Raw genomic sequence first — 23,980 nt, 5'->3', positions numbered from 1 at the left:
ACAAGCGGTTCACTCTCTTACAGATTTTTAGCAAGAAAGAAGGAGGTGAACACTAGCAAATTGAAAACAAGACTAGCAAAGACTTTTCTAAGACCTTTCTCTCAAACAATTGCTGCTCAAAAAATTGTATTCTCAGCTGAGACTTGAGGGGTATTTATAGGCCTCAAGAGGATTCAAATTTGGGCTCCAAAAAATTTGAATTCTCTTATGTTCCCGATGCTGGCAATGCCACCGCCTAGCCAAGCGGTGCCACCGCCCAGCACTCGGGTGGCTGGGCGGTGCAACCGCCCAGCCCAGGAGGTGTCACCGCCTAGCTCTCGGGTGCTGGGCGGTGCCACCGCCTAGGCCAATTCAGCTCACTGGTTGGGCTCCAAACTTGGCCCAAACCAGTCCGAACTCGGGCCCAATTGGCCCCTACTTGGGTTATAAGATTAACACCTAATCCTAACCCTAATTAATGTGATAACTACGAATTTAAAGACATTTTCTAAGCTATTATAAAGTCCGTAAGTCAAGACTTCTTCCGGCGAGCTTCCGGCGAACTTCCGACGGTCTTTCGATAAACTCTCGGAAACCATTCTGCGGACTCCCGGCAAGCTCCTAGACTTCACGATTTGATCTTGGCGAGTTCCGATGAGCTTCTTCAGCAAGCTCCGATCTTTCTCGGCGAGCTCCGCGAACTTCCAACGAACCTTCCGGCGAGCTTCCGAAAAACCCTTCGGCAAGCTCCCTACTCATTCTCGGCTAGTTCCGACAGCATTCCCGACGAACCTTCGGACTTCCGTCGAACTCTCGAACTCGCAACAAATCCTTCGCGCTTGACTCTAACACTTTGTTTCGCTTTATGTCTTCATCGTTATCGTAGTTAATCCTGCACACACAAGCTAAAACTCTACTCCGATCTAGAAAATTATTACAACGCGAATTGACATTCTGTTGCCCGGCACGTCATTGGTTGGCGCTTCGTCCGATTCTTCAGCGCATCGTCCTCTCTTACGGCTTGTTACCCAATCGGCGGTTGACCTCCACAACCCTGATATCCTTGGCGCAATTCCGCTCTCCTTGACCTGATGCCCGACGTCCGAAGCCTTCTGCCGTCCAATATCCTAATGTGATATCCTCTGGCGCAACGTCAATTCCTCCTGCGTTAACTGTCTAATCCTGATTGAGTAGACCTGCATCACTCAAAATGCAATTAAACATAAACATAATTATCAATTGGTTTCATCATCAAAATACGAGATTCAACAGTAATGGTACTGATCAGTGTCAGTATCAGACATGTAGTGGTACTGCTAGCAGTCAGTCTATCAGGAGTTGGTACCACCTAATAATGGCGATGGTACTGCTAGGACCCAGGAAACCCAAGATGAGACCTTTTTTTGCTTCATTTTGAAGCCATTTGGGGTCTATAAATACCCCAATTATTTCTGCATGGATAAACAAGAAATAAAGTAAAAAGAGAGAAAATATAATTAAAAAAGAAAAGTTATAATCTCTCTTGAAGTGTAGGGTCACTTCTTCCTAATATTTAAAAGTTCTTCTAAAGGAGGAAGTGAGATCTAAGAAAGAGAGGTTGTAAAGGTTCTCTCCTAAGCCTATCAAAAGGAGAAAGAGTTGTAAGGGTAGTTGATCTTCATCCGTTAGAAAGAAGATCGGTAATGGAAGCTGGTGGTCTCGAGTGAAGAGGAATCAAGAGTTGACGTAGGTCACGATGACCGAACCACTATAAATCCAGTGTACTCGATTTGCATTTCTGTTCTACTTTTCATTCTCATATTGCAAACTAATTTACTTGCTTATTACTCTCATTATGCTTACGAATGTGCTTTCAAGTTAAACTCTTTTTTGATATCGATTTTCATCGAACGAAGATTTTTAAACTATTGTTTTTATGAAAGCACTAATTCACCCTCGCCCCTCCCCCTCTCCCCCTCCTCCTCCTCCTTAATCAAGAGGGTCTTTCTATTGTTCATCCTCTTATGTTCAATGAAATAGATTACACTTGTTGAAAAACTCGAATGAGAATGTTCTTGCTTTCTATGGATTTGAATTTATGGAATATTATCGAAAGTGGTTTTTAAAAGTCTTCTAATCCAACAAACAAATAGAATAATTTGGAGAAGAAAATGTTTTCTTTGAATGCTAAAGCTATGAATGTTCTATTTTGTGCTTTGAATAAAAATGAGTTTAATTATATTTCTTTATGCAAAACTGAACATAAGATTTGGCATATACTAGAAGTAACTTATGAAGGCACGAATAGAGTAAAAGAGTCTAAAATAAATCTTTTGATATATGATTTTGAGGTATTTCGAATGAAGCCAAATGAAACTATTATTGACATGTACGCCCGTTTTACGGATGTCATCAATAGTCTAAAAGCTCTTAGCAAATATTTTTTGAATCTTGAACTTATTAATAAAGTCTTACGATCTATTTCTAAAAATTGAGATTTGAAAGTAACTGCAATACAAGAGGCAAAGGACCTAAATAACTTTCCACTTGAAAAACTTATCGGGCCTTTGATGACCTATGAAATGACGTGCAAGGCACATGATGAACTTGATAAACATGAGAACAACCTTCCAAAAAACATAAATGATTTATCACTTAGAACAAAAGAAGACCACTCGAGCGAAAGCTCAAGTGATGATGACTTTGAACTCCTCACAAATAAATTTAGAAAACTCATAAAATAAGAATCAAAGAATAAAAATAAACTTAAAAAGAAGAAGCTGCCAAAGAACAAGAAAGCACTCAAGGTGACTTGGGACAAAACAAGTGTATCCGAAGACGAGTAAACCGATGAAGACGAAGTGGTGAACTTCGTTTTGATGGCTCTCAACAATGAGGTAAACAACTCAAATAAATCTTTTTTATCTTATAATAAATTATTCAATGCATTTAATGATTTGTTTGATGATTTTAAATTAGTTAGTAAAAATATAAATTGTCAAAAAAAAAAGCATGCTTCTCTTGCTAGTGAATTTAAAAAAATTAAAAAATGAGTATGATAATTATATGTTAACTCATTACACTAAATGTGAAGAGAGTTAGACTTAGTTCAGAATGAAAATGTATTACTAAAACATGTTAGAAAATTTTAAAATTAGTAGCAAATCATTAAATATGATTCTTGCCAATAAGGTCATGTACATAGAAAAGTAAGAATCAGTTTTGTGGGTAGTAACACTCAACAAAAACTGAATTTATTTATTAAATGACATATATTATATATTTTTCATAAAAATAAATATATTTTTTATGGTAAGTGTGAATATTTTACGTATAAATGTCCATTCAAGAAGCATGTATAAATTAGTTTGGGTTTGAACCATAAATGACCTTATGCCAAAAAGCAAGATAGATAAATCTAATCGTGAGGAACCCAAAGCTAAATGGGTACCTAGAATAAACTCGTCCTTCTTGTAGACATCTCCAAAATTGAAAGCTAGGAGCCAAAAATGATTTTTTGATTGTGGATGCTTAAGGCTTATAACCGGAGATCTAATAAACTTCACAAAGCTCATTAGCCGAAACAAAATTATTTTGATTGAATATGTTCATGATTAATGAGTTTATATTTTGAAGTTATGAATGATGATTTTTGTGATTTATGGCTTATTGATCTTGATGATTTTTTTTTGTGATGATTTTTTTATTTTTATTTTTTGTTTTAATCAATAATGCATGGATTTGGCATAGAAAACAAGGATATGCTTGTATCAAATCAATCACTAAAATTGAAATAAAAAAAGGGAAGAATGTATTTTTCTTAAAAATATCTCTAAAGCTTTTTTATTTTTTAACAAGTAATTCTTAATTATGAATCTACTTTATGTTATCTCTTGAATTAAGAAAGTGATTTTGATGATTTTGATGATTTGAATTTAATGAGTTTTATCAAAATCATGAACTTGATTTCTTGATATTTATAACTTGAAATCATTTATGAATCAAGATCTCTTATTATATGTTCTGTATCATTTCTTCTTATTGAGATTTCTTCTAATTGAGATTTATCCAAATGAATCACGATTTCTCTTTTGATTTCTCGGAATCATAACTTGAATTTGTTTATGAATCACGATTTTTTTATGATTCATTCTTTTACTAAAGAGGAGAATTATGCAAACAAACCATGATCTTGATAATTATAACTTGAGATTTTTATATAAATCAATATCATTCACTATGATTCTTTTGTTTTACTAAATAGATTTTTTATTCAAATTTTTCTCTTGATTTTTCAGAATTTATAACATAAAATTACCTTTGAAGATCATTGACTATTTAATCTCCTAAGATTTCATTTCACCGTTTACTAAAGAGGAGAATTATCCATATGAATCATGGTTTATCTTGATTTGTTGATTTTCAATGACTTGCATTTTTCATTTGAATCAAGATCGTTTACTATAATTCATCTTTTCACTATTTGATTTATCCAAAAGAATCATAATTTCTCTTTTGATATTCACAACTTGACATTTGTATTATATCTCATTATCAAATTAATTTTTCTTGATATATTTCATGTGATGATTTAAAAAATAATGTAAATAGAAAAGTTTTGCACTATTGTAATATTTCCTTCTTTTTTACAATGATTAAGAGGGAGAAAGATTTACTAGTTTGTATAATTCAAGAAAAAAGAAAAACTTGTAAACTTATAAAATTTCTAGCTTACATCGTTTCAAAATAGAAGTAAAGCTTGCTAACTTATACATTTCAAGAAGATGTAAAAATTTTACTATATTACATATCTCAAGAAAAGTAAAATTACCAAACTTACATATCTCTAAAACTTAGTTTAAAATCTTTGAGTTAATACTACCAGAAAACTTATTATTCACCATGGGCTATATGCTCCAAGCATTTAAGTTTATCACTACAAGATAATTTGTGCACGTGATTATCCCTATACCAATTTTTAGTGATAAACTATCATTTGTCACTAATATATATTCTCATTAAAATTTTCATATATACATATTAGTCATTGTCACTAATACCGTCACAAATATTTTTATCTATGATAAAAATATTATAACTATCACAAATAATATTTTTATTGACGAATATAATTATTATTATCATTAAAACTAATATTAGCGACCGATAATATATGTTGTCATGAAAAATCATACGAGTCGACTCGCTAAACACGATCAACTCAAGCGAGTCAACTCGAGTTTGCGGAGTCGACTCAAGCAAGTAAATCCAAGACAATAAATTTGTATTCTCTAACATATATTTTATCGGTTCTCTTTTTACTACTACGGAGTGGGGGGAGTAGGCAAGGCATCGCGTCGGAGCCCGAGATTTCGGTGGAATCACAGGAGAAGCTGCCGCTCCAAATCGGTGGCAAGGCCACCTGGATCTGGATCTCGGCCGATCACGCATCGCCGGGAGGCTCAGTGCTGCTGCTAGAGACAACGCGGGAGGCAGGAATCTCGCCTCCTGACCGGCATCAGATGGTAATTTCATCGGGGTTCCCTATAGGTGCCAGAGCAAGGGCGAGGAGCCAAACCATGCATCTGCAAGCCTTTCTGAAATAGTAGGGATATAAATGTTAGTGGAAAAGTTATTCTTAACATACTGAATAACCAAATTTAGTGCATGCTGGATTTTGACTTTTCTTCACCAAGCATTTGTTACTTTTATTGCTCAACTACATATTTTGTTTTCCTGGCAACTATTGTTTATCAGGCTAGGAATTTTAGATGCCTAAACAAAACTATTGCTTGCAAAATCTTGTGTACCTCCCTTTGGTACTATTCTTCATGCCCGAAGATATGTTGTATTTCTCCATTCCAATTATATTGAAGCCCCAAAAGCTAAACTGCTTAGCTGATGGGTATGGTGGGGAATATGTTGTTTATTGATGAGATTTAATGGATGTTTAACACGCTTTTTCCCTCCACTTACTAGAGTAACGATGGTCAATTATGTATCACAACATAGTTGATAAACTGGTGGTGTTAAAATTATACTCTATAAACCTTTTGAGTCACTATTGTACGAGAATAGCTCTTGTATTAGGGAAACGAAGTTGGTCCTACCTGATGGCCATAATTGTTACATCTGAAATCTTGAAGATGTTCAAGATATGCCTGTTCATCTGCATATTTGGATAATTTATTCATATTATACTTATATTTTCGGTGTTATTTACCATGCTCTTAATTTTTTTTATATTCTGCTGGAATCATTTTAAATTAGTTTTGCAATTACATAGTTCGATGATGCGATTCTCCTTTAGTTATAAATATATTGATGCTACTCTCCTCTAACATGAATGTAGTGTTATGATATGATTCCAGAATGATTGTTTATTCTATTTAAGATTTCCCTATAAAGGTTACATTGTCAATTGGTGTACGGTGGTCATGTATTGTTGGAGTCAAATTTTAATAAGACAATTAAATAGCCCACATTGTTTATAATGATCTTTTATACTCATTACAATTGTCATATTTTCCTTTTGTTAAGGTGTGGTAACATTCCATGATTTCTTAGACTCTGTAATTATAAGTTATTAATTCAATCTCTGGTAGAAATGAACTGACTACTACATAGAACACTTCCAAATTATATTAGCATACCTTTCATGATTCATTTAACTTTGTTTTTGATGTAATGGATAGTTTGGTTGTATTTGTCTATAATTGGCGGAAAGGAACACTGGGTGAAGGGATTATTATTGTTCTATATACACTATAAAATATATCCATGGGTAAACTCCTTAAGGGTCACATTTTGCTTATCTTTCCTGGAACTTTGAATGTGGATCTGGAGACTGAAGCTTTAGTCTGGTTCCGGTGGATCAGTTTCAGCATTGACAAGTGGTCACAAGCTTTTTCAAGTCTTTCATCCTTACTTCCTTGCTACTTCAATGGATGACATGACATTGAGAACCCACTGAAATATCAATAAGTTATTTTATTTGTGGAGATGTGACATGAAAGAGACTAATGGGATTGACTTACCAGATACCCCTAATTTTTTCCTCAAATGATCGTTAGATATGGCAAGTCAACTTGCCACCTTTCTTAGATGGTACCTAACCAATAAAAAAGTATTAATAAAATTTTTTCTTGTGGTCTACTTAGGTTTTCTAGCAATGATTCTGCAATGAAAATGATGTTATCAACCAAACATTTTTTTTCCAATACATGTGAATATATGTGTAAATTCATTAATCATGATTTTCTGTCATGTTTTAAATTAAATGACACATTTTTATGTCTAATTTCTGTTGACCTATGGCTGATGTAACAAAAATTACAATAAGCAAGTATAGCCATTACTATATTACTATAAAATTTGATCAATTCATAAAAAGACACATGATGATATGTTTCTCTTGTATTATAAGTATATGTAGCATTTTGGTCAACATATTATTATAAGTTTTTGCTCTACTCTTATCATGTAAGAATGTGATCATGATTGGTATTAAACGTTATGAGTGATATATTTTATATTTGTCGTTTTTCCTTTCAAAGTAATTTTTTTTAGCTATCTGCAGATGAAGTGCAAAGTAATGAAAGAAACATCTGAATGATAAAATTATATCTTGATTGACATATATAGTTGCATTGTTAACTTTTATAACATTTGAAACGTGGGGGAATAAATTAAAATAAAAGATCCTTTTTAAATTGCTTTCTTTATTTTCTAAAATGGATGATAACTTCTCCATATGCAAATTTTATTTGAACAATATATATATGTTCCCTTGTCATTTAAATGAAATACTTGGGTTTTGTATCTTAGCGTGCATGTATTATGTTTTCTAATTCTTTTTTTTTCTTAAAAAAAATAAGCTTCCATGTAAATCTATGACTGCAACATAGCTACAATGACCTTGATCACTAGAACCATCATTGTTTTTTAATACCTTAAAATGGTAATGATTCATGCATGCCTTGAAATTATAATTTACTTCTTAGTACTTCATTTCTCTCTTATTTGATACCTTGAATGTCTTGAAATGGTAAAAAAAATTACTCATTTAAAATTTACTTCTTAGTACCTCATTTCTCTCTTTATTTATTCATCATAATTCCCCAAATCCCATGTCATGATATGTATATTAGTCACCATGCTATAACTTTGACATTATTTTAAGTTGTGATGAATTTATTTAAAAATCATTAATCTGGTATGTTTAAGAGGAGAATATATGCAAATTTTCATGGTTTTAAGTATTTAATGGTTTCTTTTCTTTTCTAATTGTTATGTGGTTCATTTTGTAAGAACTTCATGATTATCCATTTAAAGTAGTATATGTTAACTTGATGTGGGGGAGTACTCATGGGTGTCTCCATGCTGCATGTGGTAGATTGTTGGTAAGTTTTGGTGGTTGGCACGGTGCAAGAATATCAAAACAAGTGACAAATTCAAATAATCTTGATTTGCACTTGCTGATTATTTCATGTTTAGCAGTTTGATTCCAATCTAGTCTTGATTTATTTTACTTTTGAATTTGAGGCTTTTTCTGTTATCTTATCCCTTCAAATTGTGTGGTTAAATAATTAAAATTGTTAGATGTTTGATACTTATGGTAATCAAATTGAAGAAGGTATAGCAGTGTTCATTCTTGTGCATCCTACTTTATATATTTTTTTATTGTCAATCTAACGACTTATTTTTATGTAAGTATGTAACTATGACCTCATTTAGATGCAAAAGATAATGTAGAAGAGAGTGCCTAGGAATGAAGAAAAAAGAACATAGAAGTATATCTTTTTTTATCCTTAATATAGGATGCAAAAGACGATGTAGTAATTTTGTTTTTGATATGACATGGACTTTGTGATTGTATGAACTTTAATATTGACTCTTAGACAAAATGATGTGGATTTTGTGATTGTATTATCTTTAATATTCATGTGGATGTTTTTGTTATAAAAAATTCTGATATGATTTTAAAATTATTAAAAATTCAGAGGTTGTCAAGAAAATTATTATTGACAGTTTTTGTTGATAATATGTCACTAGTGTACTTTATCACTAATGTTGTTTTTGTTAATAGCTTGTCGCTAATGAACTACCTCACTAATATTATTTTTGTCAAAATAAATACTAGTGATAGATCCAAGTAATTGTCACTGAAGCTTTTTATCCAAAATTTTAGTGACAGATTAGTTATCATTGAATTATCATCATTATTTTCATTAATTAGAAATTAGTGACAGATCAAGCTGTCACTAAAATTTTTTGTCATGACATTTAATGACAGAATCATCCTTCACCAAATATTGTCACATACATTACCTTGTCAATTTATTTATTTATTTTTAATGATAGAATTTGAGTATATTAATAAAAAAATAAGTCATTAAAATTTATAATTTTGTGATAAGTGTGCCTATTGTGTTCGCTAAAACTTTCAATCATGATACTTAGTTCGACTGAAGTTGGTGATAGCTCGCATCGTCACTAATTCTTTTAGTGATTTTTTTTTAACTTTTGGTGATAATTTTCATCCATTACTAATGAGCAAGTTGAAATTTATGTTCAAAAGTATACTTTAAGGGGAGGACTAAAGTTTAAAGTTATATCTTTTAAAGGATCTTAAGATTTTTATCTTCTAGATAAATTGATTAGATAGAGTTTTAATTGATTAAAATAAAAGATGTGATAATATTCTCTTAGTTTAAGGTGTTATTTTACACTTATAAATAGATGATACCATAGACGTGTAGATTTATTCAAGTCTTAAGTATCCAAGCATATAGGACTCAAGTCTAGAGTTAGATCAAGATCTTGTGAGTATTTTTTTTTATTTTCATCTTGATTTCTTCTTTTTTATTTGGTTTAATCTTGTACTAATAGTACTTTATTATTATTATTTAAGAAAGGATTATAATTATATGTGATCCTCTCTTTCTTCACAATAATAATAATATCAAAGTTGTAGTAGTAAGAATCAAATATAAGGTTATCCCTTAGAGTAATTCCATCCAATAACTCCAGTTGGATCAGGCAGTTATTTCCTAAAGCTTTTGAGCATCTTAAGAATGGTTTTTTTCGATTGATTAGACCTGGGACTTCCACTGACATTTATTCTGACTCCTGGATATTCGAAATGCCCTTTTATTCAAGCCTACTTCCATCGATATCTCTTCTGGCATGGATTTTGAATCATTCATGACACTATTTGGTTCCCTAAGTCCCCAAGGAAGATACATGGCATTGGAGGCATAATGTGCATGACAAATCTTCTATCATATCTGCCTTCAAATTTCTTCCACCCTTTGCAGGTTCAAGCCTTCCATCAGTTGGCACGGATGGCACGTGCTTGGAGACTTTTCATCGTTCCTCAGGTAAAATTTTTTTTCCTTGGAAATTCTAGGTTCATGATCCTCCTAACTTATCGAAACTATTGCTCATCTAATTTTGTTGCTACTTGCTTTTGGAATTTTGTCCAGCTTAAAGTAGGGGGTGCATCTTGACCACTTTTCTATTTGGATGATGTCCTCCTCCTGCAAGGGCTGTTGGGGCTTTTTATTGCCATTGTTTTTTGGTTTCTTCGGAAGGTGCAAAACAATAAGCTATTCGACAATGCTTGTGTCTCTACCACTTCCTCTCCTTTGCATGATGAGTGCTATTTCTGAGGAGCAGTCCGGGAGTGCATTAGATTCATGGTTAAATGGAATTCTCCACTCGGTTGGGCCAAGTTAATGGAGGCTGTGTTTTATGTGGTTGCAGGAGATTAAGCAACCATAATATGAGGTATTAAAGAGGGCATTCAGGCTGCTTTTGGAATTGGGATTCAATTGCTGCTCCACGCTGAGCCTGATTCCATGGCTATGGTGGATTGTCTTTACAAAATGAGCCTTCTCAAATACACTGCTGCAAATGTTATCAACGTTAGGTTATCTATCTTTCGTGAGGGTAATTGTCCTGCTAACTAGCTTACAAACCACACGTGCTGTCGTCAATTTTTGTACTTGGTCATCCGGTTTGTAGTGATGCGAATGGAGATACGTGTAGTAGACATGCTTAATCCTCCTTAATACAAGCTCTACTTTTTATTGGAAGAAAAATTACAAGAGAAAGCTTGCAATACAAATGTTTTTTCAAATAAAAAATAAATAATTATTAACATAAATCTTTTTTTAGTAAAATAAAAAAGTCGAATAATTGACTTTGATCGATCAAGAATTGACTTGATTTATTTTATAAAAAAATTAGGAAACTTCTATGAAATATTTTTATGGAATCAACTAATTATCTTGATTGTGAAATACCTTTGAGAAATATGAATCTGTATTATTATTTTAATATTTAAAAAATAAAAGAAATACATTAAAAAAGAGTGAAGAGAGAAAAAAAAAGAGAATAGTACATTCGATTGATCCCATATTATTTTAAGATTAACTTGAATATAAGATTGACTTGTAAATTTTTATAAAGATTAATTTAAGTATTTTACTAGTGATTTGGGAGGTTGATGGACCAATTAACTTATCAAGTCATGATAATTTGGTATAAATTAGGGTTTAATCTAAATCAAGAAGGAGAAATTATAATATCCTAATTAGTCTCACATCAAAAATGAGTAAGATTAAAATTGACTTATAAATATATGGTAAGGATACTATTCTAAACTTAATCTTAAAAATTTTAGTGAAATTGATGAACCAATATATTTTCATAAGTTCTTTGCTACATGTTCATTCCTTAAGAAGAATTATCTCAGTGTGAATATATTTTCATTTTAAATTATTTTCCATGGAGAATCTTTAGATTTATCTGGTTTTACATAACCTTCATTTTTCACACCCCACAAAATTTCTGCGAGCTAAAAAATTTGACCATTTTAGAATTTCAGTAATCACCATGTTTGCAAATAAAATATTGTTTTTATCGGTAAACATATGTATAGATAATGATGACACCAAACTTATTTTGATTTAAGTGAACGCTCGATGTGTAGAAGAACTACAATTACATATACATTATGATAGATCTGTAGAAATAAGCCTATAATGAATTCAATCAATCACTCAAAAAACATTAAAATAAAAATAAAAATAAAAAAGATCGACGCAGGAAAATTACAATTACCTTCCGAACATTTTTAATATTTTCAATAAATTACTTGTGTGACATCTCCACCATTTTGTGCAGCAAATTGATGTCCAACTTGTTCCAAACTCACTCTCCCAGAAATCTTCAAAATCAAATGCTCAGAAGAAACTCTCCAATCTTTATCTGGATACTATTTTATGGACAGGTCGAAGGTTTCGTTCCCTACGCCTCCATGGATGATGAGGCACCAAACAGGAAGCCTCCGGTCTGCTTCAATCCTCCGGTTCCTCAACTAGAGGGAGGGGCTGAATGAATGCAAGAAACCATTTCAGAAACACATAATAATTTATATACTAAAAGAGACATTTGCTTATTCACAATAAATCTGCAAAATGTTTTTCTTATTCCTGCTGGATTTGAATTGAAGTAGCAGCACAAAATGGTTAAAACTAGTCTGTGCAACATTTGGCTACCAACTTATACATGAAATTCCTAAAAGCACAAGAATAATAGTGGAGGAGAAGAAGCATTATTAGAAAGCGTTCATGACGATTGCCAATAGATCACTGGGGATTTGGTGGCCTACTGTTGGCAGCAGAAACCCTCGAGCCCCACTCCAGCAGTTCTTTGCTCGTGTCATCCTTGTGCACGACGACGTCAATGAAGCACAAGCAATCACTCTTCTCGTTGGTTGCCGTCTCGATTGCCTTCTTCAGCTCCTCCTCGCGTTGCACCTAAAACGGAACAGTCGGTTCTCTTCTGGAGAGATCATGCAATCGATCAGACGCCAACGAATTTACCTTTGTCGTCCAACATTTGCCTTCGCCGTTGTGGATGGAATCGACCAAGGCGGTGTAGTTCCAGTTCTTGATAACGTTGTATGGGCCATCATGTATTTCGACCTCGATGGTGTACCCTCCGTTGTTTATGAGGAATATGATGCTCTTCTGCTCGCACCGCAGCATGGTGGAAATGTCCTGCGCTGTTACCTGGGTCCAATGCAGAAGACCGAGCTCTTCGTAATCCCAAGTTTCATCAGCATCAATGTTTCGCGTGCATTTATCGTACCTGAAAGCTTCCGTCACCGATGCAGGCAATGACACGCTTATCCTTGGCCGCCTGCGCGTATCCTAGTGTTGCTCCCACCGACCATCCGATGGAACCGTACTGCATTTGGAATTCATATCTACGACGATGGAAACATTAATCCGTGGGGTTTGCTGTTACTTGAGCGGATAAAAGATGGGAGCGGGAAGGAGGGGGGACTCACCCACATCCCTGTGGCAGATTCAGCTTCTGGCAGTTGAACCATGAGTCGCCGGTCTCCGCGATCACGGCCGTAGCGCTCGACAGCATGTTTTGGATGTGCTTGAACAGAATGTTCACCCTTAGTGGCTCGTCGGGTTGGCATTCGGGTGGTGCCCCCCTGGGCACGAAGATCCGGCTATAGTTTTCGTAGGCCGTCTTGTTGCAGTTGAGGCGTTTGGCCAGCGCCCGAAGGAAATCCTTCATAAGGATGCACCCGAACGCCGGCCCGTTGGCCACCACCACCCGGTCAGGCTGCACGATGATCGACTTCTCCTTCTTGAGGAGGAGGGAGTATCCCACGGAGCTGTAGTCATTGAAGATAGGCCCGGCGAAGACGTAGGCATCTGCGGACTCCACGATCTCGGCGCAGAAGGCAGTGCTGACGGCGCCCCAATAGGTGCCGATGAACCTCGGGTGGTGCTCTGGCACGAGCCCCTTCGCCGCCGGCATGACGGCGATCGCGTAGCCGCACGCGTCGGCTAATTCCACGAACGCCTTGCCTGCCTTGGCTACCCTGATCTTGGGGCCTCCGACCATGACCGGCTTCACAGCCTTGTTGAGGAACTCAGCTGCAGCTTCCACGGCCGCATCTAAGCCCATCTGATTGCTCAACCTGGAGAGCTCAACGACACCAGATCATTCACAGAGCACAAAAGTGATGACATGTCCAAACTAAGAAGGTTACCACTCCAGCGATTGATGCGGAACACTGGAGCAATAGAGATACTAGACCTGGGGGAGAGAAAGAAGGGAACGGGATCCCGGCTGAACGTGGGATGCGGAATGGCGGGAAGGTTACAGCTGATGCTGATATAGACGGGCTTGCTGTCCTTCATGGCGGTGGAGATGGCGGTGTCGAGGAGCTCGTGAGCGTTTTCGAGATTGTTCACCACCGCCTGCTTCGCCCACCCGAAAGGTCAACTCCGGGGCTCCGAATGGCGAAAGGTGAGACTCGGGGAAGATGGAGACGGAGGAAGTACCTGGTAGCAAGTGACGGTCTGGAAGCAGCGCACCTCCTGGGAGAAGTCGGGGAGGCCAATGGTGTGGTGCAGGATCCTGTTGGTGCCGTAGTCGTTGGTGTTGGGCCCGCCGACGATGCAGATCAGGGGAAGGTTCTCGCTGTACGCGCCGGCGATGGCGTTGAGAACGCTGAGGCCGCCGACGGTGAAGGTGACGACGCAGGCGCCGACGCCACGGGAGCGGGCGTAGCCATCGGCGGCGTAGCCGGCGTTGAGCTCGTTGCAGCAGCCGATGAGGCGGAGGCCGGGCTCCGCGATGAGGTGGTCGAGGAGGGTGAGGTTGAAGTCCCCGGGCACGGCGAAGACGTCGGTGACGCCCAACTGGACGAGGCGACGGGCGAGGTGGCGCCCGAGGGTGGCATCCGAGGAACAGGCCACCGCAGACGGCGAGAGGGTGTGGCACGTCGCCGACGGCAGCCCGCCCACGTCGTTGCTCACTGGCTTCGCCACCCCGTCCACGGATCCCACTTTGGTCTCCATAAAGATGTCTCAGAGGCGGAACAATCCTTGCTGCCGAAGAGGAAGCGGAAGACCTACTTATAGAGGTTGATGTATCTGCCTCCGACCTTAAAGGCATCGATCAAGTCGCCGCCATACGCACCTCGAACGAGTGTGATGGAAGTAGGAACTCTCTTGCCGTAGCTTTGGTCTTGTGTTCCCGCATCAAAGGGAGGAAAGAGTGCGTGGCATTCCGCTAGCTATGTGGTGATTCCTCCGGGTCGTGAGGAACAGGCTATCTTGAATGCTTCTCTCTTTACGAGGAATGCATACTGGAACGCAAACTACAGAAAATTAGAATCCCTGCAGCCGTCTCAACCCTACATGTAATTGGAATCAACGATAGGCTTATATATATATATATATATATATATATATATATATATATATATAATATTGATGGGCCAGTGAAAGGATAGCGTCTTATTTGAATAGGCCGGAATCCGACCCGGCCTGGATAGGGTTCGGTCCAATGAATCTGAACCGGTGGATCAGGTAAGCATCGTGGCACACCGTGGTTGCTCACTCGTCCTATAAATACGCGCTCAACTCATGCCGCCATTTTGCTCGATCGCTGCGTTCCAATGTCCGACTCGATCTCAGAGAGCGTCGCTCTCGTCCGCTCTCAGCTCGAGAAACGAAGGTGCGCCTTTCGTAGACCCTCTCCTCGGCCTCAGCTGTTCCTCCGCTTGGCCTCCGCCGCCTCGATCGCCTCTTATCCCGACGCCTATGATCTCGATGACTTCTTTTCTCCGCCAGACTCGACGGACGAACCCTTCAGATCTTGGAATCGGTTCTGGTCGCGCGTGATGTGCAGTCGCTTCTCGAAACCAGGTCGGCCTTGCGGCAGCTCTTTCGATCCGAGGCCTTGTCGGTCATGGGAGGAATCTCGGGCATGACGGTGGATCGGAAGCTCAGCACCGTTCAGTTCTTCGTCTGGGCCTTTGCTCTTGTCGGGGATGTCGAGGTGAGCCTTGATCTTGTTGTTTATTTGGTTTGGGTGATTCAATTTTGATGTTGCCTCGTGTCCTTTTCTTCAAATGCTTTGGGTAGTTTCCTATTAGTAAAAAAGCTTTTGGGATGACGAAGATCTAGTTCTGTTAAGTTTCGTTGATTCCAGTGAATTAAATCGAAATAATAATTTTGCATTTTATTGTGGAGAACTTAATCTCTTTGCTTCTGATCTTGAATGATGTAAGTTTAAACTTGTCATCAGCTGGATGTGTTAGTTTAACTACCAGACTTTTTAGAATAGGATTTGATAGAATTGTATCAAGTTTGAGTAGTTCTTGATTTGATTCGACTGCAAAATTCCATTTTGCGTTGGTTGAAGTCATGAGAGAAGGCCACTTGCCTGTTGGATGACAAAGTTTCATCCAAATTTGAGTCGTCCTACCAATTTCTTATTAACATGATTGGCCGACAAAGTTTCAATTAGGTAATTCACAGATATGCAATCTGGCATACTAGTATGATGGCTATCACATTGATCTTGTCTGTTGTCATGCAGATTATGAATTCATAAGGACCAATGTTAGATGATATTGGATGCTGTGACAGGGAGCTAATGAATAAATCTAGGGTCCTTAGTTTTTTGTACATGTATAAATAATTGTGGAATCGTGGGTTCATGTTTGAACCTGCTGGACTCATTTGATCATTCACTATTGCAGCTTTATCTGCAGAATCAACGTTCAATTTGGAACCTGCAGAACTCATTTTAACATTTAAAATTGCATCTTTGGCTGCAGAATTGAACCAATTATCGGCATTTTTTTCTGAGCTTTATTTCACTAAAATTTGAAGATAAAGTAACTATTAACTAAATGTTTGCTTTTCTCAGAGTTGTTTGTTGCTCAAATATGAAGCTCTGGTTCTACGGGAGTCAAAGCATCTTAAAATTCATGGTCTAGAAGTTTCATATGAGGAATGGTTGACTTTTGCCAAGGACTCACTTGATAATGGATTTTACCCAGTTGCCATACAGGTACCACAGCTTGTCTTTTCTCATTAGTAATTACCATCTTTTTATTTTCTTGTGTGATTCTTTCTCTGTGCCAATGTGCATCTTCTAGATTCACAATTTGTCACCCCCACCTTTAGCCCTCTAATTTCAGACTACCATTCATAATTCTGAAATGCTGATGAAATTTTACTGCTATAGTTTAATTTGGATCCCCATCATCTGGAAGATAAAGGGTTCTTGATTTTCATCAAAATCAGTCATGGTCACATTTGTGTTCTTGGATGTTGGTTTCTTTCATTGCTTAATGTATGTGCTCTAGATCTTTTGATCTTCCTGACTTTCTGCAGTGGTCGTAGCTACAACTGCACTCTCCCTAGAAAATTCATTGTTTTATTTTTTGACTCCTAGTTACTAGCTACCATAATCATGCTCTTAGTTATTTGAGTTTTTCTTTCTTTACTTTATTCCTCCTTGATTGTTCTAACTGATTGTGCCGCTCGTACACTTTAAATTCTGAGGTGTCTCAGGATATAAAATGTGTAGATATACTTTCTACCAAGTAAGATGTGTAGAATATATTTGATTCATTAATTATTCTGTATGGCATCCACTATAGCTTGATGCGTTTTTATTTTGTTTTCTATATCTTAAATGACTACTATAAACAAAATTACAGCAATAGGAGTGTAAAAGATGTGCATGGATGCTTGTTTTTGATAATAAACATAAGCTAGTCTATTCTTTCCTAGTTTGCATCAAATGATGCTTCAGTGAGAAGTTCAAAAGATATTTTCGCTAAACGCAATATATGTTGGTTTGGATCAGCACAATGATTCTTGGAATTTGAATGTATAAAACAATTCTTAAGTTTAAGTCACTTCATTTTACTTATCTTTTTTTGGAAAATGGTCTTAGTGTAACTAATTTTGACTATTAATGTAATGCAATTCTTTATTAACATATGATGGCTATTCATTTGTACAATACTGGTTTATTGGAGGATGTTCATGGAATTTAATTAAGTTCTCAAATGAGAAATGTCTACCTACTTAGTATGATTTTTAGTAGTTTCTTTCTCAGAATGCATATATCAGGAGTTAGCAGCTACTTATGAAAATGATTGGCAGACTAATCCTTGATGTTACATCATTTTCAGTTTCTTACACAACTAAATTTCCCTTAAGTTGATTTGATGTTTGAGTTCACACGGTACATAAAAAAATGATGTCAGAGTTTTTATTACCAAGTAAATTCCCTTGGTATAACTATCGAGTGTAACACCTTTTGGCAAATCATGCTGTTCCCAATTTCACGTGATATTGGGTTGGATTACTATTATGCATATCCTGATGTTACACATGCTATAACTATTTGGTCTCGTGTTCATGATTCCATTAAAAATGTAGCTTAGACTTTTGATTACAAAAATGGAAGTCAATTGATTGTTATGAGTTCTAGTATTGACAAATCAGGTTGTATTCAGTGCTTGCTTTTCTGAAATCAGCATGTATTGTTCAGGGCACTTAAATAAGTCGAAGAATTTAAGTTAGGTTGTGGCAAGTTGGCAATTGATCCACCTTAGAAGTTACTCAATAGTCAAATATAACAAGATATGTCATGTGGCAACTGATCCACCCTAGAAGTTACTCAATATAACAAGATATGTCATATATATGTTGTATTATTTCACATAATATCATTTTGTGTGCACATATAGGGAGGGGAACTAGTACGCTAACCAGTTAGCCAACTTTGCTAGAGTTAATAAGTTTAATTTTTTTGCTGGAAAGACCATTGGTCCAAGGGCTTGTGCTCACTCCTTACTTTTTGATAGGCAAGGCATCGGTTGTTACAGAACTGTGAAGTAGTAAATTTATGTGTTTCTTTGGAAAATAAAAGAAATCAGTTCTTCGCGAAGCCCATAGCAGTTGTTAAATTGATACCTTGCAAAAATAAAGTCCTAATAGTTATGGGCTTGACACCCTGCTCAGAACTTGAGTGGCCATCCTGCTTGCAGGTTAGAGTAGACAAAGTAAAGAAAAATACAATTTTGTTATGAAAATTCTAAGATGATTTTCTGTATAATGTTAAACTACTTTTAGAAAATAGATTCAATCTAGATCCTAGAATCTAATGCTTCACTGGAACTTAAGAATTTTCTTTAGCATCCAAGAACTTATATCAGAAAATACATCCATTCATCAATTTTTAGAACTTGAATGTGTTAGTTGTTTTAATTCTTTCTTTCTCCTAATACACTCCTGCTTTTAAGGACTCGTCGTTATGAATCATTCTTTAGTATACTCTGATATGGAATGAATAACTAGTTTAATTATGTCACTCTAAAGGTATCAAGGTTCACACCAACCAATTCAGAGAACAATATGATTATTTTTTCTATTATTTTACTGAGTTGTAATTTGTGTATAAGGCTTAATGTATATGAGGACTTCTTTTAGCTCAAAGTTGTTGCTTCACCATGCTTATGAATGATCCACATGGGTGCTAAAGTGGGTTCATTTTTTTTTCCAACAATTACCTTGTTAATTCCATTTAATAATATTGATCTCTAATTATCCGAGTACACATTATAGGATTATCATAAGTAGTCTGAAACATCATCTTTTCTCATCTCATTTCATAGGGTTTTGAAAGGGCACTTCATTGCTTCCAAACCGAAAAAATTGAAGATCCAGAGTTTATGTCATCCGAGGATGCACATATTATCAAGTATATAAAAAAACTGAAAGATGTTGCAGCATCATTAATTGCATCATGTTCTGGTATGTGTCTTATTTGGCTAGAACTGAACTACTTGAAAGAGATTAGCATATTCTTGCTTAACCATCATTAAAACTCTATGAAAATGAAAAAGATGAAAAAGTAATTGAAGTGGCTTCAAGAATATTAGTTTTATAATACAGTCATACAGAAGCTGGAACAGATACTGTCACCTGTAGCATCAGATTGATATTGTACATGATAAATTTGTGTGTATACTGAATAAAACAATAGGAGCTAAACAACCAAGCAAGTGCAATTACATTTTTGGCATAAGGCATCCCACTAGAACGCATGCCTTAAATCAGTCATTAACCAATAACCTCAGTGCAGATATACAAGCTTATAAAATAATTATCTTATACCTCTTGGCACAGATATACAAGCTTATAAAATTATGCTTGTGATGAACTAGGCCTAAATAGAGGGTGAAACTTTGTGTCATGATAAGGTTACTGCATTGTGGTCTATCTAACAGATATGAGCAGGATCAGGCTATGTAGATCAGTCCTTCTCAAGGCCTGCATTGGCGGGAGCCTTGTACAATAAGCATTTTTTTGTTGACATGGCAATATAATGAGAAAGATTGAGCAACTTATTGGAGCTAGAGCAAATTCATAAAGACCAGTGACATTTGACCCACTTTACTATGAAGTAGGGAAGAAGGCATGATAATCATTCAAAAATATGGAGAAAATAGGCTAAGTCAAGGGCCAACAAAACAATCTTTAATGATCAAATAGGCAATAAGGAGAGCTTTCAGTGTTACTTCATGGTGGTGTCAATCAAAGATTCAATAATGTGATTACTTACTGTTTCATGAGTTGTATCAATAATATTCATTCTAGTTCTTAATATTCTCTCTAATTTTTCTCTATCTTGGTCATCCTCATCTCTCTTCTTTCTACTCCTTTGAGGTGTCTTTTTCCTAGAGGAAACAAGACACTCGATGTGTAGCTTTATATTCTATCAATAATCATAACAGAGTCCCAACATATCATGCAGAAGCTTCCAGAGGACAAATAAAACAAAACTTTGAAAGAGAAGGGTCCGCTAGGACTAATTATTTAAGTTAACAGTATTTATATTATATTTCTTGCAAATTGAATTTTTTGATCTAGTTACGAATAAAACAATGTGGATTTCTTATGGCAAAAAAAGTTGATCAAATGTGCTTAAGCAACTCCTGGACATCAGAGTGATGAATATTAGTTTATTGTTGATTAAAGTCAGCATGAGATATAAAAGGAACACACGGACGCAAACACACACATGTGATAATGTAATCCAACAACTTGGTCATTGCTTGATGAGGGACACTCAACAAAAGTATATCATCGATCACAATCAGTTAATTTTAAAAGGAGTATCTTGTCCGTTCAAGATTGGTGCCTTGATCAAATACCTAATGTTGTAACTAGATATCTAGAAGCACTTATATATTTTTTAACAATAGTAATTATTACAAAAAAAAATTATATTATTCTGAACCAATCTGAAAACATTAATTTAGGGGAGAAACTAATTCTGTTGGAGAGAGGACCAAAATATGAGTGGGAATCTTGCCTTTGCATTTTTAGGATTATTTGTTTTTTCATTTATTAAAGCAGAGTACTCTATGAGAAATAAAAATTAATGTTTCTGTTGGAGAAACATTAATTTTTTTATTTTTTCAGTCATATATCCAATCCAATTGGATATTGGATTGATTCTACTATTGCGATTGAGGCTGCTTGATGCTTTAGGGCGCATCTAAACTCACATGGAGCCTGCCTTCTCCTTTGCTCTTTCTAGCTTGTGTCTTAGTATCCGCCCCTTCGAAGTCCTCTGGTGGGATACAGTAATAAGACAGTAAGTGCAGCTGAGCGCCTTTTCCTCGCTACAATATATGGACACTCCATTTAGTGCTATAGGGCGAAGCGGGACATGTTTGACCTCACGCCTAACCAGTGTCAGGTCGAACGAGCCCGCTAGTTCTAGTTTTAAGACCGGAACATTAGCAACATTGGATTAGGATGAATATTTGAAAAGCGCTATATTATAGGCTTTTCTAGGGAATTCATCCTATTTTTAACCTTATAAACTACTATGTGTCCTTGCAATGATAAAATTATGGTGCCTACTGAGATAAATAGCTTGTGTTGGTCAAGGGAAATCTTTGTATTATCTGGTGTAAGTTGCTTAAATTAACAACAATAATCATTGTGCTAGTTATACTAAGTTTTGTGCATCATCTAGTCAATCTTCAAAATCATATTTTAGTCCTCAACAAAATGTGGATGAGTAATATAATTAAATTACTAGCAATGAATGGACATGATTATGCAAACTCAATTTATGATTAATTATAAGATCATATTTTTGGATAGAATTTCTGTATCAATTTGTAAATAACAGGATCCTATTGTATAGTAATTATTCAGGGATGGTTATTATCTAATTGGCTTTATGCAATCTACTTATATATTTAAAATTGATACAAATGGGTGTTGCAGTAGAGTGTGAATGCTTCTATGATTCTGCAGTCATATAGTTCTACTTTTCATAAAGCTTAATGTCTTAAATTTCTAGCTGGTTTTGTAGATTTAGGTGAAAGATATTTCTGCTAATATCTGAATTTTGGGGCAAACCAGTTCAGACGCAGTCTGCAGAATATTTGAAAAGAAAAGGCACACAAGAAAATATATGCATTTCGTGCTCAAGTAGGACAAATCATGTAGCCAGTTCAATGTTCAGATGTGGTATAAAGAAAAGGAACATGCAAAAGCTGCAAAGAAGTCAAGGTCTGCCGAAGGAAATAGGGTTAACTGGTAAAAAGTTTTGATTGCTTTTTAAAGCAAAGTTCTGAAGCTCAACGTCAGCGCGTTTTGACCAACATTTTGCATGTTTTCAGTAGAATTTGATAAAAACTTCTTTGCATTGTAAAGGCATTTAGTTCTAGGTTAACTTGGTCAGAAATCATTCGGAGTAGGATGGCATGTTAGTTCTTTGTCTTTGCTTTATGGACTTCATTGCTGTTGAAATTGGCACTGTACAACAGTCTGTATCATTGCTTGAAGATTCACAAAGGGACCAAGTTGCTATGTTTTCTGGATTCGGAAGGGGAAGTGGCTACTTACTGATAGTTTTATTGTGCTTGAGTCTATTCCCTCGGGAAATGGCCACTGCTGCTAGTAAGATGGATGGCTTGGTGATATTACTGAAGTGGTATTTGTCTGCAGTGTATCTAATCCTCTTGAAGTCAGAGTGGGCATCATATATGTATGTTGATAATCTTAGTCATTACAGCTAATTACTGGACTCATCTATGACTGTGGCCTACATTTTTGGCTTGCGACATGCCGGGGTTCTAATGATATATATAAGGGTGGTAATTTGTTGCAATTTTTGATGATAATGATCCACTCTGATCCTCTGGTAGATCTTAGTATAGCAGCTGATCAGATGACTGAATTAGGCAAACTTATGCTGTGGAGCTCTCAATTTCCTATTGATGTTAGTGATTGAGATCGGACGGACTGATGGTTAGTATCATATGGATTTCTATTTTGGACTTCTCTGGTCTTAGAAAGCAATTTCTTTTTCATTACCTGTTCAAAAATTTCAAAGACCCATTCCTTTTATTTTTTCTCCTTATAATTACTGCACTGAGAACTTTACCTCCTCCTCTCTTTACCTAACCTCCATAGGGATTGTGGCTTTGCTTTGTCAAAAGACAAAAAAAAGGGAAGGTTCAATCATTGATGTTTGCTTCATGCTCATCCTGGCTCATAAATCATAAGTTATTTTAGTTGATGAAGAAGTTTATCTAGGTTCCAGAATTGAGGTTTTGATTCAGTCAAATTTGAAATCAGAATCGGCTCCAAATGGTTCTGGTTTCGAACTTCATATATTTTAATTTTAATTTTTAATTTTTATTTTCTTAAAATGCTCCTTCAATTAAATATTTATTAAATTATTAGAAGGGACACATTCATCATTTGCAGGGGCATTTGATCATTTAGATTTTTTTTTATCAGTTCAAAACTGAACTATCATAATTCGATTTTGACTTGATTGAACCACTGACTCGATTTGATTTTGATTCATGATAATTCATTAGGAAGTTGTAGAATTTAATCTTGTGTTTACCACATATGATTTGTAGAAAAATAAAAAGAAATTTTAAAGTATTCTGCTGATGATTATTCTGCAGGAGTTTGTGGTGTCGAGAGTCTCTCAGATTGATATCGCACAAAGAAAGAAAGGATCAATAGAAGGCTACTACCCTATCTTGTGAGTTTCCCTACCCATATATATATATATATGTGCCTTGTAATCTTCATTCCAACGCTGCTAATGTATTAATGGTCTTCCT

The 23,980-nt window shown here is 36.0% G+C and overlaps 3 protein-coding genes across 4 annotated transcripts; 2 read left to right on the top strand and 1 right to left on the bottom strand.

Annotated features, from left to right (window-relative positions):
• Positions 1-2,837: 2,837 nt before the first annotated feature.
• LOC108951865 (uncharacterized) lies at positions 2,838-11,056 on the top strand. The gene is made up of 4 exons (XM_065136434.1): positions 2,838-2,855; positions 5,208-5,483; positions 10,278-10,340; positions 10,446-11,056. Exons 1-4 carry the CDS (start codon positions 2,838-2,840, stop codon positions 10,467-10,469), a joined length of 381 nt encoding a protein of 126 aa, XP_064992506.1. The 3' UTR covers positions 10,470-11,056.
• Positions 11,057-12,159: 1,103 nt separating this feature from the next.
• On the bottom strand, positions 12,160-14,924 carry LOC103972888 (pyruvate decarboxylase 1-like). 2 transcript variants are annotated; one of them, XM_065135391.1, is made up of 7 exons: positions 14,340-14,924; positions 14,092-14,255; positions 13,322-13,972; positions 13,120-13,237; positions 12,852-13,040; positions 12,638-12,785; positions 12,160-12,356 (listed from the first exon to the last, which is right to left on the bottom strand). In XM_065135391.1, exons 1-7 carry the CDS (start codon positions 14,856-14,858, stop codon positions 12,340-12,342), a joined length of 1,806 nt encoding a protein of 601 aa, XP_064991463.1. In that variant the 5' UTR covers positions 14,859-14,924; the 3' UTR covers positions 12,160-12,339. The 2 variants fall into 2 exon arrangements, with proteins under 2 accessions (XP_064991463.1, XP_009385546.1); XM_009387271.3 differs by lacking the exon at positions 12,160-12,356 and having other exon boundaries at positions 12,615-12,785.
• A 532-nt stretch (positions 14,925-15,456) lies between these two features.
• LOC135628647 (protein DOUBLE-STRAND BREAK FORMATION-like) lies at positions 15,457-23,142 on the top strand. The gene is made up of 5 exons (XM_065135446.1): positions 15,457-15,519; positions 15,636-15,843; positions 16,720-16,863; positions 19,487-19,625; positions 22,257-23,142. Exons 1-5 carry the CDS (start codon positions 15,461-15,463, stop codon positions 22,445-22,447), a joined length of 741 nt encoding a protein of 246 aa, XP_064991518.1. The 5' UTR covers positions 15,457-15,460; the 3' UTR covers positions 22,448-23,142.
• The last annotated feature ends 838 nt before the right edge of the window (positions 23,143-23,980 follow it).

This window comes from Musa acuminata, chromosome BXJ3-1 (genome assembly GCF_036884655.1).
Source record: "Musa acuminata AAA Group cultivar baxijiao chromosome BXJ3-1, Cavendish_Baxijiao_AAA, whole genome shotgun sequence".
In the NCBI taxonomy this organism is placed as follows: Eukaryota; Viridiplantae; Streptophyta; class Magnoliopsida; order Zingiberales; family Musaceae; genus Musa; species Musa acuminata.
This window is presented reverse-complemented; position numbering and strand designations above follow the sequence as displayed.